The following is an 18,776-nucleotide window of genomic DNA, read 5'->3' on the forward strand; positions in this document are numbered from 1 at the left end:
ATTGTAGTTTCTGATTACAAAATACGCTATCATTGTCATTCTTGGTGAAACATTGTAGTTTGTGATTACAAAATACGTTATCATTGTCATTCTTGGTGAAACATTATAGTTTGGGATTACAAAATACGTTATCACTGTCGTTTTTGGTGAAACATTATCGTTGGTGATTACAAAATACGTTATCATTGTCGTTCTTGGTGAAACATTATAGTTTGTGATTACAAAATACGTTATCATTGTCGTTCTTGGTGAAACATTGTAGTTTGTGATTACAAAATACGTTATCATTGTCTTTCTTGGTGAAACATTGTAGTTGGTGATTACAAAATACGTTATCATTGTCATTCTTGGTGAAACATTGTAGTTTCTGATAACAAAATACGCTATCATTGTCGTTCTTGGTGAAACATTATAGTTGGTGATTACAACATACGTTATCATTGTCGTTCTTGGTGAAACATTATAGTTTGTGATTACAAAATACGTTATCATTGTCATTCTTGGTGAAACATTATAGTTTCTGATTACAAAATACGTTATCACTGTCGTTCTTGGTGAAACATTATAGTTGGTGATTACAAAATACGTTATCATTGTCGTTCTTGGTGAAACATTGTAGTTTGTGATTACAAAATACGTTATCATTGTCTTTCTTGGTGAAACATTGTAGTTGGTGATTACAAAATACGTTATCATTGTCATTCTTGGTGAAACATTGTAGTTTCTGATAACAAAATACGCTATCATTGTCGTTCTTGGTGAAACATTATAGTTGGTGATTACAACATACGTTATCATTGTCGTTCTTGGTGAAACATTATAGTTTGTGATTACAAAATACGTTATCATTGTCATTGTAGTTTCTGATTACAAAATACGCTATCATTGTCATTCTTTGTGAAACATTGTAGTTTCTGATTACAAAATACGTTATCATTGTCATTCTTGGTGAAACATTGTAGTTGGTGATTACAAAATACGTTATCATTGTCATTCTTGGTGAAACATTGTAGTTTCTGATTACAAAATACGCTATCATTGTCATTCTTGGTGAAACATTGTAGTTTCTGATTACAAAATACGCTATCATTGTCATTCTTGGTGAAACATTGTAGTTTGTGATTACAAAATACGTTATCATTGTCATTCTTGGTGAAACATTGTAGTTGGTGATTACAAAATACGTTATCATTGTCATTCTTGGTGAAACATTGTAGTTTGTGATTACAAAATACGTTATCATTGTCATTCTTGGTGAAACATTGTAGTTGGTGATTACAAAATACGTTATCATTGTCATTCTTGGTGAAACATTGTAGTTTCTGATTACAAAATACGCTATCATTGTCATTCTTGGTGAAACATTGTAGTTTCTGATTACAAAATACGCTATCATTGTCATTCTTGGTGAAACATTGTAGTTTGTGATTACAAAATACGTTATCATTGTCATTCTTGGTGAAACATTATAGTTTGGGATTACAAAATACGTTATCACTGTCGTTTTTGGTGAAACATTATCGTTGGTGATTACAAAATACGTTATCATTGTCGTTCTTGGTGAAACATTATAGTTTGTGATTACAAAATACGTTATCATTGTCGTTCTTGGTGAAACATTGTAGTTTGTGATTACAAAATACGTTATCATTGTCTTTCTTGGTGAAACATTGTAGTTGGTGATTACAAAATACGTTGTCACTGTCATTCTTGGTGAAAAATTATAGTCCCAAAGATGTTCGATTGGGTTTAAATCTGGTGATCTGGAGGGCCAGGGAAGAACGTTGATGTTGTGGTGTCTCAAGAAGACAGTGGTGAGTCGGGCTGTGTGAGGACGGGCGTTGTCATGTTGAAAAACGTCGATGACGTTCATCATGATGGGTTGCACATGGGGCCTAAGAATCTCGTTGACGTATCGTTGAGCCGTAAGATTCCCTCGAATGTGCAAAAGGTCTGTTCTGGCATTGTAGGCGATGGCAGCCCACATCATGACACTGCCACCACCAAATCTCTCAACTTCCTGCACACAGTTTGCTACAAAACGTTCACCTCGGCGACGGTAAACACGGGTCCTTACATCCTGCCTACGAAGCATAACACGTAATTCATCGCTGAACCAAACATGCCTCCATCGTCGATGAGGCCATACCCGATGTGCCCGAGTCCACTGCAGCCGTGCTTGACGATCTTGCTGGGTGAGGATGACGCCTCTGACTGGACGTCGAAGTCGGATTCCTGCATCTCGTAGACGGTTGCGTACGGTCTGATCGGAATTCATACACAGCCCTGGTATGGTTGAGGCAGTAGACATCGCAGTGGTGGTCCTATCCCGAAGGTGACGTAACCAGATGTAGCGATCTTGTGCGGGCGTGGTCACACGAGGTCTGCCAGATCGTGGACGGTCACGAGTTGATCCATGTTGTTGGTGACGATTCCATAGGCTTATGATGCTGCTTGGGTGGACATTCAGAGCTCTGGCAACATCTGATCGAGATTCGCCTGCTTCCAAACGACAAATGGCGTTGTTGCGTTGTGCTTCAGTCAGTCTTGGCTTCACTGTATTGCGTGTCGGTGGCTTAACACTGAGCTATGGAAACCGAGAACCCGTCACTTTTATAGGGATTTTGCACATGTTGCACTTGCAGAACATGCAGATCTCTCAAACAAATTTATTGGACACGCATGCGTTTTAGCGAAAATTCCGATGTTTTCCTCCGTTTTCAAAGTGCACAACTTTTATTGTCATTTTGGTCTTTAAAATAACAAAAATATTCCTTTTGCGTTTCTTGTTTTGAAGAGTATATGTTGTGGCCAGAGCTGATTCATTTTAATAAACTAAATAGAACTTCGTGAAGGAGGTTAAGTAGTACCAGTTCTACTGTTTTAACTCCAGTGTTGAGTGTATATATATATATGTTGTGGCCAGAGCTGATTCATTTTAATAAACTAAATAGAACTTCGTGAAGGAGGCTAAGTAGTACCAGTTCTACTGTTTTAACTCCAGTGTTGAGTGTATATATATATATGTTGTGGCCAGAGCTGATTCATTTTAATAAACTAAATAGAACTTCGTGAAGGAGGTTAAGTAGTACCAGTTCTATTGTTTTAGCTCCAGTGTTGAGTGTATATGTATATATGTTGTGGCCAGAGCTGATTCATTTTAATAAACTAAATAGAACTTCGTGAAGGAGGTTAAGTAGTACCAGTTCTATTGTTTTAACTCCAGTGTTGAGTGTATATGTATATATGTTGTGGCCAGAGCTGATTCATTTTAATAAACTAAATAGAACTTCGTGAAGGAGGTTAAGTAGTACCAGTTCTACTGTTTTAACTCCAGTGTTGAGTGTATATATATATGTTGTGGCCAGAGCTGATTCATTTTAATAAACTAAATAGAACTTCGTGAAGGAGGTTAAGTAGTACCAGTTCTACTGTTTTAACTCCAGTGTTGAGTGTATATATATATATGTTGTGGCCAGAGCTGATTCATTTTAATAAACTAAATAGAACTTCGTGAAGGAGGTTAAGTAGTACCAGTTCTACTGTTTTAACTCCAGTGTTGAGTGTATATATATATGTTGTGGCCAGAGCTGATTCATTTTAATAAACTAAATAGAACTTCGTGAAGGAGGTTAAGTAGTACCAGTTCTACTGTTTTAACTCCAGTGTTGAGTGTATATATATATGTTGTGGCCAGAGCTGATTCATTTTAATAAACTAAATAGAACTTCGTGAAGGAGGTTAAGTAGTACCAGTTCTACTGTTTTAACTCCAGTGTTGAGTGTATATATATATATGTTGTGGCCAGAGCTGATTCATTTTAATAAACTAAATAGAACTTCGTGAAGGAGGTTAAGTAGTACCAGTTCTACTGTTTTAACTCCAGTGTTGAGTGTATATATATATATGTTGTGGCCAGAGCTGATTCATTTTAATAAACTAAATAGAACTTCGTGAAGGAGGTTAAGTAGTACCAGTTCTACTGTTTTAACTCCAGTGTTGAGTGTATATATATATATGTTGTGGCCAGAGCTGATTCATTTTAATAAACTAAATAGAACTTCGTGAAGGAGGTTAAGTAGTACCAGTTCCATCGTCTTCTCCTTCAATGTATGTCTGAAATTTTGAACTGGTTATTTTCTTTTTATGTTTATGTTTACTGTTTATGTTTACCCAACTAACCATATAGGAACCATAAGTTTAACGCTTAAGTTGTTAATATTTGGGGCGTTCCTTGTTCACGTTTTACATTTGTATTTCATATCAGAACGTACGTCCACTTTAGTAACAAGTATTGCTACATCTGAGGTAATTTTTCAAACCGATCACTAGGTTAGTACATATCAATTTAATCAGGATAAGTAATGAAGTCCTATACTTGAAACGGAGAATGGTATGGTATTTAAATCTCACAAAAGATCTGTTATATTAAAAGAGTTTACCTAAATCGTTTTGCACTCTTTAGGTTTGGTTTGTTTTGAATTTCGCGCAAAGCCACTCGAGAGCTATCTGTGCTAGCCGTCCCTAATTTAGCAGTGTAAGACTAGAGGGAAGGCAACTAATCATTACCACCACCGCCAACTCTTGGGCTACTCTTTTACCAACGAATAGTGGGATTGACTGACACATTATAACGCTTCCATAGCTGAAAGGGCGAGTATGTTTGGTGTGAAGGGGATTCGAACCCGCGACCCTCAGATTACGAGTCGAGTGCCTTAACCACCTGGCTATGCCCGCTCTCCACTGATGAGGAGTGTCGTAACATTTTGTATCACGTGAATTGTTATACAAAACTAGACAGCTATGTCTGCAATGTTCTCTGTAATTAACTGTCTTTCTCTTTACTTTAACAGTTTTTTGGATGACCTAGAACGACTTGGAAATAAAGATTATTTGCCTACGGAACAAGACATTCTTAGAACGAGAGTAAAAACTACTGGCATCGTTGAAGTACATTTTTCATTTAAAAACTTAAATTTCAAGTAAGTCTCTTTTTAAAATGTATATTCGTGTGTATGTGTGTCTTTATCATTGTTTGCCATATTTTGTGAATGATAAATATTTTTGCGCGAGGAACAATGGATGTTTTAGGTTATAAACATCTGATTCCATTCTTATCTGCTTTATCTTCAAGTGAGTGTTGTGACAAAAATTAGGTAAAAATTAATAATAAAAAGTGTCGGTCACTTAGCTCATCAGCTTACAAAATGTATAAACTAACTTACAAGGGTATACAGTGATTGAACTATGAGGCTCCCTTCTTGGCCAAGTGTATTTAGACCGTAAAGGTGGCATAACTCCCAAACGAATTACATCATATACAGCACTGACTCTCATCTTTGTATGTTTGGTTCAAAACCCATTTTTGGTGGCTGGTCAGTACCCAGAAAATGGCTTTAGTGAAAAAAACAGTCTTTGCTAAATTAAAGAGGCCAATAAACACTCCAAATTGTACTTTCCTTGTTCAAAACAATTGGGCAAAAGACAAAAATTCCAAAAATGTCTATATCTTTTTTTGTGGACCTGCAAAGTGTATCTCTGTATCAAATTCCATGTAAATTGGTCGAAACAAGACTAAGTAATTGATCCTCTCTTTTAAAATAACTAAAAATGAGCATATCTCACATTATTGTATGCGCATATATATGCATCGATCCTGTAAAACGTGACGTTGTACCAAATTCAACGTAAATTGTCCCAAACAAAGGGGTTCGGCATGGCCAGGTGGGTTAAGGCGTTCGACTTGTAATTTGAGGGTCGCGGGTTCGAATCCCCGTCGCACAAATCATACTCGCCCTTTCAGCCGTGGAGGCGTTATAATGTGACGTCAATCCCATTATTCGTTGGTATAAGAGTAGCCCAAGAGTTGGCGGTAGGTAGTGATGACTAGGCGCCTTCCTCTAGTCTTACATTGCTAAATTAGGGACGGCTAGCGCAGATAGCCCTCGTGTAGCTCTGCGCGAAATTCAAAACGAACAAACAAACCCAAACGAGGCTAAGTAATTGATCAAAACCCCTAAAGCTATGGATTTATTTAAGATTTTGACACCCGTAAATGACCAAAATGGGTACATCCCACATTTTGTAAGCATATGTATAGGACCTGTAAAATGAAAGAAAAGTATTTTGTTCCAAATCTTATGTAAGTTGATGAAAATATGGATGAGTAATTGACCAAGCCCCCCAAAATTGTACTTTTTTGTGAACTCTGACCCTTCTGAAGAAACTCAAAGTGAGAAAATCCAATTTTTTGTATGTCAAGGTGTTGTGGGCATTAACATTTATGGTACAGCAACCCAAGAGGTAAATTTTGACCATATAAATTTCTTAAAAAGGCCTAAGTCACAAAATTAAAAAATACACCTTTTCGGGCGTGTTTGATTATTGGATAAACCTACTAAGACTTATGTTAAGAAATGAAGGAAAGGCGGTCGACTGAAAATTATGTGTAACAGTATATCTCGGTCGATTGAAAATTATGTGTAACAGTATGTCTCTGTAGAGACATAATAAATGAAGTATTACCTATTTTCAAAGTCTGTTTGCCACCATTTTGTACATTCTTACCACCTAAATGTGGGTCGTAACCCTTGATAAGAGGAACATTGGGCCACACCTCTTCACCAGATCACTATCTCTGGTATCGTTAGTACGAAAAGCGTGGAAATGTCTGGGAAAATTGTGCTCCCGTATTTTTTATTATTTGAGAAACTCCCCGCAGGAACAGTGGTAAGCCTACGGAGTTGCAACGCTAAAACCAGAGGTTCGATTCTCCTCTGTGATCGCAGCAGATAGCCCAGTGTGGCTTGGCTGTTAGAAAACAAAACACACATTATTTGAGAAGCTACACGTGCTCACAAGTCATATTACAAGCGATTTCAGTTATTGGTATATTTCAAATAAACGTGTTCAGACACTATCCTCATTTTTAAGATTTTGTGTTTATATTTTCTTAGTACCGTAGTTTGAATATTTACTGCAGAATGTTTTTTATATGAAATAATACAATAAGCAAATTATAAAACATAGTGCTAATTTGGTAGAATTATAAGAAAGTATGAAGTCTGTAAAATAAAAAAAAATATATAAAAAATCCCTGCCTGCTGGCATATGATGTTCTACCTTTCCAAATACTCCCTTCATTTTGGAGATCCATTTCTGTCGAGACCAATGAAGTACACTGCAATAAATTCCTGAATATGTTTGGGGACCTTCCACTGTTTAGTCCTATCAAACCCTTTCTGATTGGTCTAGAATGACCAATAGGTTAGGGCACTCGACTTACGGGTTGAGGGTTCGAATCCACATCCAACTGAAATATGCTTTCAATCTTGTGAACGCTATAATGTGACAGATAATTTCACTCTTCATTGGTTAAAGAGTAGCCCAAAAGTTGGCGGTGGATGGTGATGACCAGCTGCCCTCCATTTAGTATTTCACTGCTAAACTAGGGACGGGCGACTAGCGCATATAGCCTTCGTGTAGCTTTGAGCAAAATTCAAAATAAAACAAATCAAATCCTTTCTGGTACTTTTTCAACATTGTTGGACATTGAGAATTCGAACTGTAACTTTCTCAGATTTTATTGGATCGTGGTGTACTCGCAAATGAAAGTTTCACATTGCTGCACATTGTACCTCCTTGTAAATCTATACACGTGAAACCAAGCATCGAATGCATGTGTGTATAAAGCTTTTTTTTTTTACAAATTCCCTCCCAAACACATGATGCCTCCTTCAACGTGTCAGAACATCGGTTTCGTCTCTTTGTTTAATCTTTTCCTACTGTACCATTAATCGGATACAAAGTGATCAATTTTGCACAGTGTATAAATGTTTAAAGCACATAATTAACCATGACTATTACTCATTTGCACAGTGACTCCTTTTTTAGCTTAAGATATGTGTAACCAACAAGTTGTACTAAATATACATTCTTTTACAATTACATAATTTCATAAATTTTAAAGTTCGTTATAAATTATAGCAAGAATAACTTTAGTAGTTAAAGAACTATAAATAATTTATTTTCTAATAGAAAAATAATAACAATGAACGTATTTTGTTTGGCACGAATCCTCCAAATGGGACAACGGTGCGTTTAGGGATTTGTGAGATCCAGCGTTCGATTCCTCGCGGTGCACACAACAGATAATCCTACGTGTTTTTGCTCTAAAATAAGCGAATCAAACCAAACTTGTTTGACACGAGACATAAGAAACATATCATAAGTTGATAATGTCTCTATTAAAAAAATAGATTTAACTTTAATTATTGCTGAGAAAATTTGTATGCTTAATCAGAAAAGAAAAACAGGACAGAAACGAAAAATTCCATCTACAGTGAGTGTTTTTTAATAGAAATTTATAACGAAGTTACCGTAAACTACGAAACCTCTGCATAATATTTCTAGTTTACGTCTGATTAGAAACTCGTGCAAAACGCCAATAAGTAGTGATATTTAGTTCAACCTCGAGTAACTGACCACTTGATCATTGTTGGTTCTAGATATCATTCCATCATTATTCATGTACTGTGTAAACTGACAGGCTTGCGGTTCAATGAGCAGTTTGTACATTTTGTCCAACACACCTGGCCATTAATGATATTTTGTTCATGCCTGACCAAAAGCTCGAGCGAAACGCTTATCTCTAAATGATATTTAATTCTAACAAGCAGTTCGAACGAAATGTTTCTCTCTAAATGGTAACTAGTTCTAGTTTATGTCTTACAAACAGTTGGAGCGAAACGTTTCTCTATAACTGGTATGTAGTTCATGCCTAACATGCAGTTGGAACGAAACGTTTCTCTCTTTAAACGATATTTAGTACATGCTTGACTAGCAGGTTTGGCTTTTGAGATTTATTATTTGAAAAAATACACGGAATTTGCTCATCTGTTCTATGTTATATATTTTACTTAACTGGTTTCTGGATCGTATCTTCGTTTATGAAATTTTCTTTCTCAGGTTATTTGACGTCGGAGGTCAAAGGTCAGAGAGAAAGAAGTGGATCCATTGTTTTGAAGATGTCACGGCTATTATATTTTGTGTGGCAATGAGTGAATATGACCAAGTGCTTCACGAAGACGAGACCACAGTGAGTTGTGTTTAGAGAAAATACGTTATTTGTTCTCCCTTTTGAGTGAAATAAGCTCAGTAAACGTATCAACTAGCCCCTGCCAGTACGGCGGTACGTCTCCGGATTTACAACACTAAAATCACTGGTTCAATTCACCTTGGTGGGCTCAGCAGATAGCCTGATGTGGCTTTGCTGTAAGAAACACACACACGTATAAAGTAATGGAATGAAAGTATAAAGGTGTATTTATACACTAGCAGAGACTAGCAATACATCTGTATCTTTACACATTGGTATTTTTATTACAACAGTACGTCTTTAAATACAGGATCTCTAGAATTACACAAAAATATCTAATCTCAGGTCCCGAAATCTACAAGTCAACTTGTTTTAGGCCTAACATTGGTTATATCCTTTGGTACGGCCTATATTCAATAAAAAGATAAATTAATACTGTAACTTATGTACGGTTTTTTTTCTTTAGTTTATTTAGGACTAAATGTTAACGTACATAATACTATCAATAAATAAACCTAGGAGGTCTGTTAAAAAAATACGCGGACTGACGTCATAAGACAAAATGTACTTTATTTAGAAGTTACAGGTCTGGGACCCCTTCAAAGTACTCTCCTCCCCAACGCACACACTTATCCCAACGGTGTTTCCACTTGTTGAAACAATCCTGGTACGCTTCTTTTGTAATGTCCTCCAGCTTTTTCGTCGCATTTGCTTTAATCTCGGGAATCGTCTCAAATCTTCTTCCTTTCAAGGGTCTTTTGAGTTTGGGGAACAAGAAAAAACGCAAGGAGCAAGGTCAGGTGAGTAGGGGGGTGGGGAAGAACAGTGATCGAGTGTTTGGCCAAAAACTCACGAGTTCTGAGGGCTGAATTTCGCAGCAACGCGGTGCATCTTCAATGTTTCGGTCAAAATCTCGTAACAAGATCCAACTGATATCCCACACTCTTCAGCAAGCTCCCTGACAGTCAGAGGTCGATTTGTCCGCACCAGGGTGTTGATTTTGTCGACGTGTGGGTCGTCAGTTGATGTGGAAGGACGTCCAGGACGCTCAACATCTTCAATGGACTGTCGACCATCCTTAAAACGTTCATGCCACTTGAAACATGCCGTACGCTTCATAGCAACATCACCGTAAGCCGTGTTAAGCATAGCAAAAGTTTCAGTTGCAGATTTTCCAAGTTTAACACAAAATTTCACAGCAAGTCGTTGCTCCTTCAGGTCATTCATTCTGAAATCCGCCAAACGAGAAAACCGCACTTCACTTAAAACCGCGTAGCTAATACACAAATGAAGATATCTGCAATCGGGAAATGGCGTCGTAATCAGCTGATCTGTGCGAACCTAGCGACACCAAGCGGATTCCCCTGGAACCAACTGGAGCCGCGCAATTCAAACAGTCCGCGTATTTTTTGAATAGCCCTCGTATAATGTTATTATACGACCTAACGTTAGACCTTTTTAAAAACTTTAATAAGCTTCTAGTACGTAGTTGTACAAAATTTATACTAAAGTATATGTATGTCTACTTTCTTTAACACCTTCAGAACAAACAAAAAAATGAATATTATTAGAATACCTAAGTTCTAGGTATAGTATACGGTTGCTAGTGTGTAGTCTGTAATGGTTGCATAGTCTTCATAGAGTAATAAATTGTGTATTTTAAAGTATTGAAGTATAATATGTAGCATTTTCAACCTATACCATACATAACATGACACGTGGAGTAAACGATCCAGCCAAAGAATCGAAAAGTCCAGGTATACCCATCCCTAATTTAAAATTACCGACCAGAAGGAGGGTAAACGTCAGCAGAATTAGTCGCCTAGTGGACACTTTTTATCAACAGAGTGACTGACTGTTGTAACTATAACACCACAACAACCGGAAGTGTGGAAAATATTCAGCTGAATATCGTGTCTCAAACCTTGGATCTATCGATCCACTTAGCACTTTGCCATGCCTAACTCTATGTAATATTCGATCGCTATACTTGTGCTGCATATAATGAAATTGGATTCATCATTTCGACAACATGCAACATGAAATATCATGATAAAACTTACCATAAGACAATATGCAACATGAAATATCATGATAAAGCTTACCATAAGACAATATGCAACATGAAATATCATGATAAAACTTACCATAAGACAATATCCTTTCCTAAATATTAACCGAGAAACGAAAGAAAAATCTAGAGCTAAATTCCAACAGGCTGTAATTGGGTCACAGTAGATTTGTGATACATGAATTTGTACAGTAACTAATGTCGTAAGTATAAAGGTGAAAGTTTCTGATTTCTTGAATCTGTTCTCAGTATGAATATTGTTTACTTAAATTTATATGTATCAAGCGTCACCTTAGTTCCGTTATGCATTAAATTCAGGTTAAAAACGGTAACAACTGAGGGCGTAATTCTTTATAAGTTCAGCTCCTATACCAAGGAGGAAGGGCTAAAACGCCTCTGGAAGACTACTGTGGCACCACGGGGGAGGTCTAATAATAGGTTTACAAGATTCCTGAATCCCAATCGAACATAGAATTGTGTGCGTTCCTGCTCTCTTCATGATTCCAGAGGTTCCATTTATATCCCCATTTCCAAGCCAGCTGGACCAAACTTGACGTGAGTGCTTAGGTATCACGCGACTGTCTTAACTCTTATTTCTATTTACCTAAATCTCCCTTAAGGTAACTAAAACGGAGGACCTTGATCGGTGCGCTCGGTCCTCAGTGAATGGTGAAGAGACTTTTGAACACCGCAGCTGATCGCGAGGACTTTATTTTAGAATGACACGTGGAAAATGACTGAGTTTTTGCCGTAAGTTGAATATAATTCAGTTATATCTTTTATTTTCATATATTTACATTAAACTGTTATGACCCCATGTTACTGTGTTCAAGAGGCCCCGCATGGCCGTGTGTTAAGAGTCCTAAGGGTCACGGGCTCGAATTCCCATTACACCAAACATGCTCGTCCTTTCAGCCGTGGGGAAGTTATACTATAACGGTCAATCCCACTGTTTGTTGGGAAAATAGTAGCGTAAGAGATGGCGGTTGGTGGCGATGACCAGCTGTCTTTCCTCTAGTCTTACACTGCTAAATTAGGGATGGCTAGCACAGATAGCTCTCGTATAGCTTTGAACGCAATTTAAAACAAACAAAAATTAAACTGTATGTGTGTGTATTTTCTCTGATCCATTATATAAACACAAATTAATTTGAAAATTTTGTTTCTCATATTTTTATACGAAAGTGAAGAACGACTGGAAATAATTCATGGAATGTTTGTTGTGACCCACAGAACCGCATCCAGGAAAGCTTAAAACTTTTTGATTCCATATGCAACAACAAATGGTTTACCGACACATCTATCATTCTCTTCCTGAATAAGAAGGACCTCTTTGAGGAAAAGATCAAGAAGTCTCCTCTTACCACCTGCTTCCAAGAGTACACAGGTAAATTTATAAACAAGTTATTTGAAATCCCAGCTAAAAGACCTATTACATATCTATACGCGAGTTCTTACAAAACGTGTAATAATTAATAAATGGAAAATATATTTAAACGCACGGTGGGTTGTGTTGACGTTTGATAACTTGGACACACGTTTCCCAGACAGCCATGTGTTATTAGTGCTATATATCCTTGGAGCATCTTGGTTGCTAGGCATATGAAACTGTGAGCATTCCAGACACATCAACTTCTGTCAGTGTACTGATACAAATTCAATATTAGTAGAATAAACCTTGAAAGGTTTTTATATCTTTAAATTTATTATTTTGTGAGGAATTCTTTGTTTGACGTACTTAACTTTCCATTTTCATCTGTTGTTTCGTCTTTCAACTGACGAGAAACTTGCTCACTAGATGGCACTTTAGAAGTATAATGTCTCACAAAATTTTAATAATTTATGACATTGGGATTTTACGAAAAACACGAAACATTTTTATAGAATATAGTTGTGGCACTTATCAAACTAGAGAATAATCATAATAAACGTTAAATGTCTGGAAAGTTTACACTGTATAATAGAGAAACTCCATACTAACGTAATCACTGAAAGTTCATGTAGCCGTTGTTTTCTGTGGTGCTTTTGTCTTCCATATTATTATTATATTTCTTTTAGCTCGACAGATGGCAACACATTCACACTTCCTTGATACTTCTGTGAGATTTTACTAAAAAATATACCAACGTTTAAAAACATCTTGAACAGAAATGAAACATAATAGCTTAATTAGTGCATTCTTGGTTTGCTAAATTATACAGTCAAAGACAGGTTTTATCAAAATAATTTTATTTACTAACTTCTGATCGAAGCAAAATATTTACAAAGATCAGATATAAAAGCACCCCTCCTTCCCCTGGTGACTCAACGGAAAGCCTGATGGTTTATAAACCCAACGTTTGGGTTTCGGTACCCACGCTTTGCAGAATACAGTTGTGTAGCTTTGTGATAAAGTTTGAGCAAAGTAAAATAAAATGTAGCCGAATGACAAATAATAATAAATAGTTATTATTGTTGGAAATTAGAACGATGTTGTAAACACACAATGAAAACTTTCCTTGATCAAATTATCATTATCTTCGTGATCTAAGTTCTGCTGTATAGTTAAACTGGATACTAACTTAATTCGTAATCTGAGGGTCGTGGGCTCGAATCCTCGTCACACCAAACATGCTCGCCCTTTCAGCCGTTTGGTTTTAATCCTACTATTCGTTGGTAAAAGAGCAGCTTAAGAGTTAGTGGTGGGTGGTGATGACTAGCTACCTTTTCTCTAGCCTTACACTGCTAAATTATGGACGGTTAGCGCAGATAGCCCTCGTGTAGCTTTGCGCGAAATTCAAAAACAAACCAACTAACTTAATTATAAATTCTTATATACTGATCTTAGTGGCGGTAAAAAGTGAAAACATGAACATGGTTTATGAATAAAAACCCTATTATCCGAGCGCTTTCGGAAGGTAGACCATTTTTCTTGAGGGACAAATCGGCCGTGAAAAAGAAAGGCCCACTTGTTGAAAGCCCTCCGGTTATTGGGTTGTTATTAATTTCTGTCAATACTTTTTGAACCCACGTGTTTTTCTAATATCATGAATGAACGTGGTTTATGAGATTTGGTTTCAGCTACACTGTAAAAATTTCTCAGTGAAGTTATGTAAGTGTATGAAGAGCTTCATCGTATATTTTTATGTAAATTTGAGCATACTTTGAGTGGCAAATTAGGCATTAATTTATTAGAAAGAAACAATTTGTATATAATGTAATAATAACATGATAATATTTAAGTTACGTCAAAGATTGACAAAGTCTAATATTTTCAAAGAATATTTACAAAGAAGAGCTTGTTATCAGTTGCTTTGTTACATATAGAACACAACAATATTTATTACATTACTAAAAGTACCAGTTGCTCTGTTACGTATAGAACACAACAATATTTATTACATTATTAAAAGTACCAGTTGCTTTGTTACGTATAGAACACAACAATATTTATTACATTACTAAAAGTACCAGTTGCTTTGTTACGTATAAACACAACAATATTTATTACATTACTAAAAGTACCAGTTGCTTTGTTACGTATAGAACACAACAATATTTATTACATTACTAAAAGTACCAGTTGCTTTGTTACGTATAAACACAACAATATTTATTACATTACTAAAAGTACCAGTTGCTTTGTTACGTATAAACACAACAATATTTATTACATTACTAAAAGTACCAGTTGCTTTGTTACGTATAGAACACAACAATATTTATTACATTACTAAAAGTACCAGTTGCTTTGTTACGTATAAACACAACAATATTTATTACATTACTAAAGTACCAGTTGCTTTGTTACGTATAGAACACAACAATATTTATTACATTACTAAAAGTACCAGTTGCTTTGTTACGTATAAACACAACAATATTTATTACATTACTAAAAGTACCAGTTGCTTTGTTACGTATAAACACAACAATATTTATTACATTACCAAAAGTACTTGGACACCCCTTCCAGTCAATAATGAGGTCGTCCTCTGTTGATTTTATATTTAAAATTCGTGAGATATAATCGTGTGAGCCAGTGGGTGTTTAATTTCCACTGGGAAAGGATTTTATGAGATTTTAAACAGGAAATGTTACTAGATATAACATTGGTAGCCAACGAGATTAGAAAGAGGAAAATGTTATAAGATACAGGAATGATAGTTATAGTCGGTGTCACAAACTATCTATAGCTTGTTTGTTTTTTGAATTTCGCACAAAGCTACTCGAGGTCTATCTGTGCTAGCCGTCCCTAATTTAGCAGTGTAAAACTAGTCATCACCATCCACCGCCAACTCTTGGGCTACTCTTTTACCAACGAATAGTGGGATTGATCGTAACATTATAACGTCCCCACGGCTGAAAGGTTGAGCATGTTTGGCGCGACGGCGATGCGAACCCGCGACCCTCAGATTACGAGTCGGACGCCTTAACACACTTGGCCATGCCGGGCCTCACAGGTAAGTAACCACTCCCAATTTTAAAGTCTAAGTGCATTGTTAGATTGTTGAATATTGATTTGAATGTTGAAACCTTCTTTACGTTAAAAATTGTCTTCTTGAGAACGATCAGACCAGTGAACGAAACGTCATACCTTTCTTTAAGATATCCTTTCTTACTGGAAAAGCTGAAACTTGTAATAAAATAATACTTATAATCATAAAGTAAACTCAAAACGAGAGTTATTAATAACGAAGTAACGCATATGACATGACAGTCTATAATAAACATATTATATTCAAGTAATTACTCATGTTTACTTAAGACTTTTATATATCATATTTTTCCAACTGTGCTATTAACTTAATTATTTTTATTCTATTGTTTAAACTAACGATCTTTTCTTTCTTTTTACAATTTTTAATACTTGAACCAACGTTCACCAAAATATATTCTTCTTAGGAGCACAGGAATACGGCGAGGCAGCAGCCTACATTCAAGCTCAGTTTGAAGCCAAAAATAAATCTAGAACTAAAGAGATCTATTGCCACATGACCTGTGCCACAGACACAACAAACATCCAGTTTGTGTTCGATGCTGTGACGGACGTGATCATAGCAAACAACCTACGAGGTTGTGGGTTGTATTAAACTGTGTACAACGTTGCGTGAAATATGACACTAACCAGTCAACGAGTTGACTGGAGCAGTCAGTCGCAAATTTCATCTTTTTCTACTTTCTTGTTACTGAGTTCCAGAGTTCCATACCATAGGAAGCATCTGGGTTCCTGTCTAGAAAATGCTTTAACAGTGTCTTAATGAACTATTTTCTTCAGTTCAAGATGGGAAAATGGCAGCTATAAGATTTTAAACGAATATTAGACACGGAAGACTCCAGAAACTTTATTTATTTGAGATACTTGGGAACAGAAGGGCAAAAGTTCCACTTCAGATAGAGCCCCAGATCTGAAGAGGCCAGAGGTTCTATTTCCTAGTTTTGTTTATTTTGGATGTGTCGTACTTGTTTTTTATGATGTTAAAATATGACAATTAGTGGTGTGGTTTGGCTTGGTGTTATACTAATGGAGTTATTTCTGATGTAATTTGTTTTCCCTTTTTTCCTTAAAACTAACCATTCGCTGAAGCCAGTTAACATAGATGTGGTACATCAGTATTACTACTTTTTATAAATGGTGAATAACTGCAATTATAGTCTTTTAAGAAACAATTATATTTTAAAATAAACAGGTAAAAGTTTTCTTGCTGTCTTAAGTTTAAGGTTTCTGTTTGGCAATTCCGATATTCCAGGCAGTATTATAAAACCTACAACTTCGTAGTTTAGAAATAATGCAAAACTCAGTTACTTAAATCACAAAATGAACAGTCTAATGATCCATTTAAACTGCTTGAAAATGGAACATTTGTTTTTATATTGTTATATAGTTACGAAACAATAGAATTTTGGTAAAGGTAAAAACAAACTGAATAAACTTAGTAACTTGAGGTGATATTTAGGTAAATACTGTAGAAGATATACAAATAGTTTAGAATCTGAGTTTATTTATTAAAGGTGTATAATATTTAAAAAAAACTGTTGAAGGCATTAGGTCTTACTGAACCATATACAAGTTTTATTGGACCATTGTCATCAAGAAGAAAAATCTTCATTGAAAAATCACACTAATAGTTATACCTTGTTATTTTGCAACTACATATTTACCAATCATTTGTCAGAGATGGTGCTGCCATCTCTTATCTTTTAATAATGGAGCTTGTTTTAAACTCGAAGGAAACAATAGGCTATAGTACTTACAGTGGGTATCGAAACATGAATTTTATAGTTATAAGCCATTTAGAGTACCGTTAAGCCATTGAGGGCAAAATCAGTTTAAAGTATATTTTCCTCAGTATTCAGAGCTACATAGTGAACTATGTGCATTCTGTCCAACAAGGGATTAGACCTCTGGGTTTTAGTGTTTTATGTTCATAAACTTACTACTGAATACCTTCACCTTCTTTGACATTCTGTTTGTTTTTCTTCATGATCCGCTAGAGTTTTATTGGATGAGAAAGGTACATATATATTTAAATTAATTAAGTATTTTAATTTGATGAAACATTTTCAGTTGTTTTTTTCGGACAATTGATTGAAAATTACTTCATTACTTTTACAAAATAAATTAACTTATTAATTGTCTTATGTATATCACATTCAATTTACTTTACTTAACTATCTCTGTTAATTTATCGTTAATTAATATATTTGTCTGGATGTATGGTTTACACCAGTGTGTAAACCTCGACTCGCGAGCCACATGCGGTTCTTTGACAAATAATGTGCGAATCGAGGAAATATGTAGGTTGAGCTCATTTTGTATCACAATTAATACAAAAGGTAAATAAAATTTTCAAACTTTATACTTATATCCCAGGTATAAACTAAGAGTTCACTGAATTAAAACGTAAGTTTAATATTCATGGTGAGTAAATATACTTAAGAATTTCAATCCTAATTTTAATACTAGATTTGAATCACGGATTAAAGAAATTTCAGATCACCAAGGATTACAGAGGAATTGTGCTGGAGAATCAGTAACTGTACAAGCCGGTGCTGACAATGTTAGTTTTGGTGGGCGGTGACGATGCGGCGTGTGTGGATGTGTTGCGGGCAGTGCATAAGCGGAGCGTTAGTGTGATACCGGGCGCTGTAGAGTTTGGTTGCGTTGCGCGTGTTGGAGCTTATTGTTTCTTTTCACTTTAATGTTTTAGAAGTGTTTGTGAAAATTTTGTGAAGGAAGATGGCGTCATCAAATTGTAAGAAGCGAAAGTATGAAGATGAAAACAGAAATTTTAAGCCAGAGTGGGAGGAAGATTTTGCATTCAATGTTAAAGAAGTTAGACCTTTGTGTTTTATCTGCAATGTGTTACTCAGTCATTACAAAGCCAGTAGCTTGAAACGCCACTATGAAACAAATCACAAAAAACTTTTCGTCTAATTATCCACCTAAATCAGAATTACGGAAAACAACAAGTTAACTGTATTAACATCATCACTAAACAGCCAGCAGACACTGTTGATAACGTTTAGTAAGGAGGAAGTTGAAACAACAACTGAAGCTAGCTTGTTATATTATTGAATATTGCTCGTGCTAAACGCCCATATTCTGATGGTGAATTTGTTAAGAAA

General features: G+C 35.8%; 1 protein-coding gene across 1 annotated transcript in view; it reads left to right on the forward strand.

Moving 5' to 3' along the window:
• LOC143250982 (guanine nucleotide-binding protein G(o) subunit alpha-like) overlaps positions 1 to 16,479 on the forward strand; it is a 41,127-nt gene extending 24,648 nt beyond the window's left edge. The window contains exons 2-5 of the mRNA XM_076502243.1: positions 4,854 to 4,982; positions 8,968 to 9,097; positions 12,402 to 12,555; positions 16,053 to 16,479. Coding sequence (XP_076358358.1) covers positions 4,854 to 4,982; positions 8,968 to 9,097; positions 12,402 to 12,555; positions 16,053 to 16,240 — 601 coding nt within the window. The 3' untranslated portion in view covers positions 16,241 to 16,479. The remainder of the gene's footprint in view (positions 1 to 4,853; positions 4,983 to 8,967; positions 9,098 to 12,401; positions 12,556 to 16,052) is intronic.
• Positions 16,480 to 18,776: the final 2,297 nt, after the last annotated feature.

The sequence above is a fragment of the Tachypleus tridentatus genome, chromosome 5 (genome assembly GCF_004210375.1).
Source record: "Tachypleus tridentatus isolate NWPU-2018 chromosome 5, ASM421037v1, whole genome shotgun sequence".
NCBI classification, from domain to species: domain Eukaryota; kingdom Metazoa; phylum Arthropoda; class Merostomata; order Xiphosura; family Limulidae; genus Tachypleus; species Tachypleus tridentatus.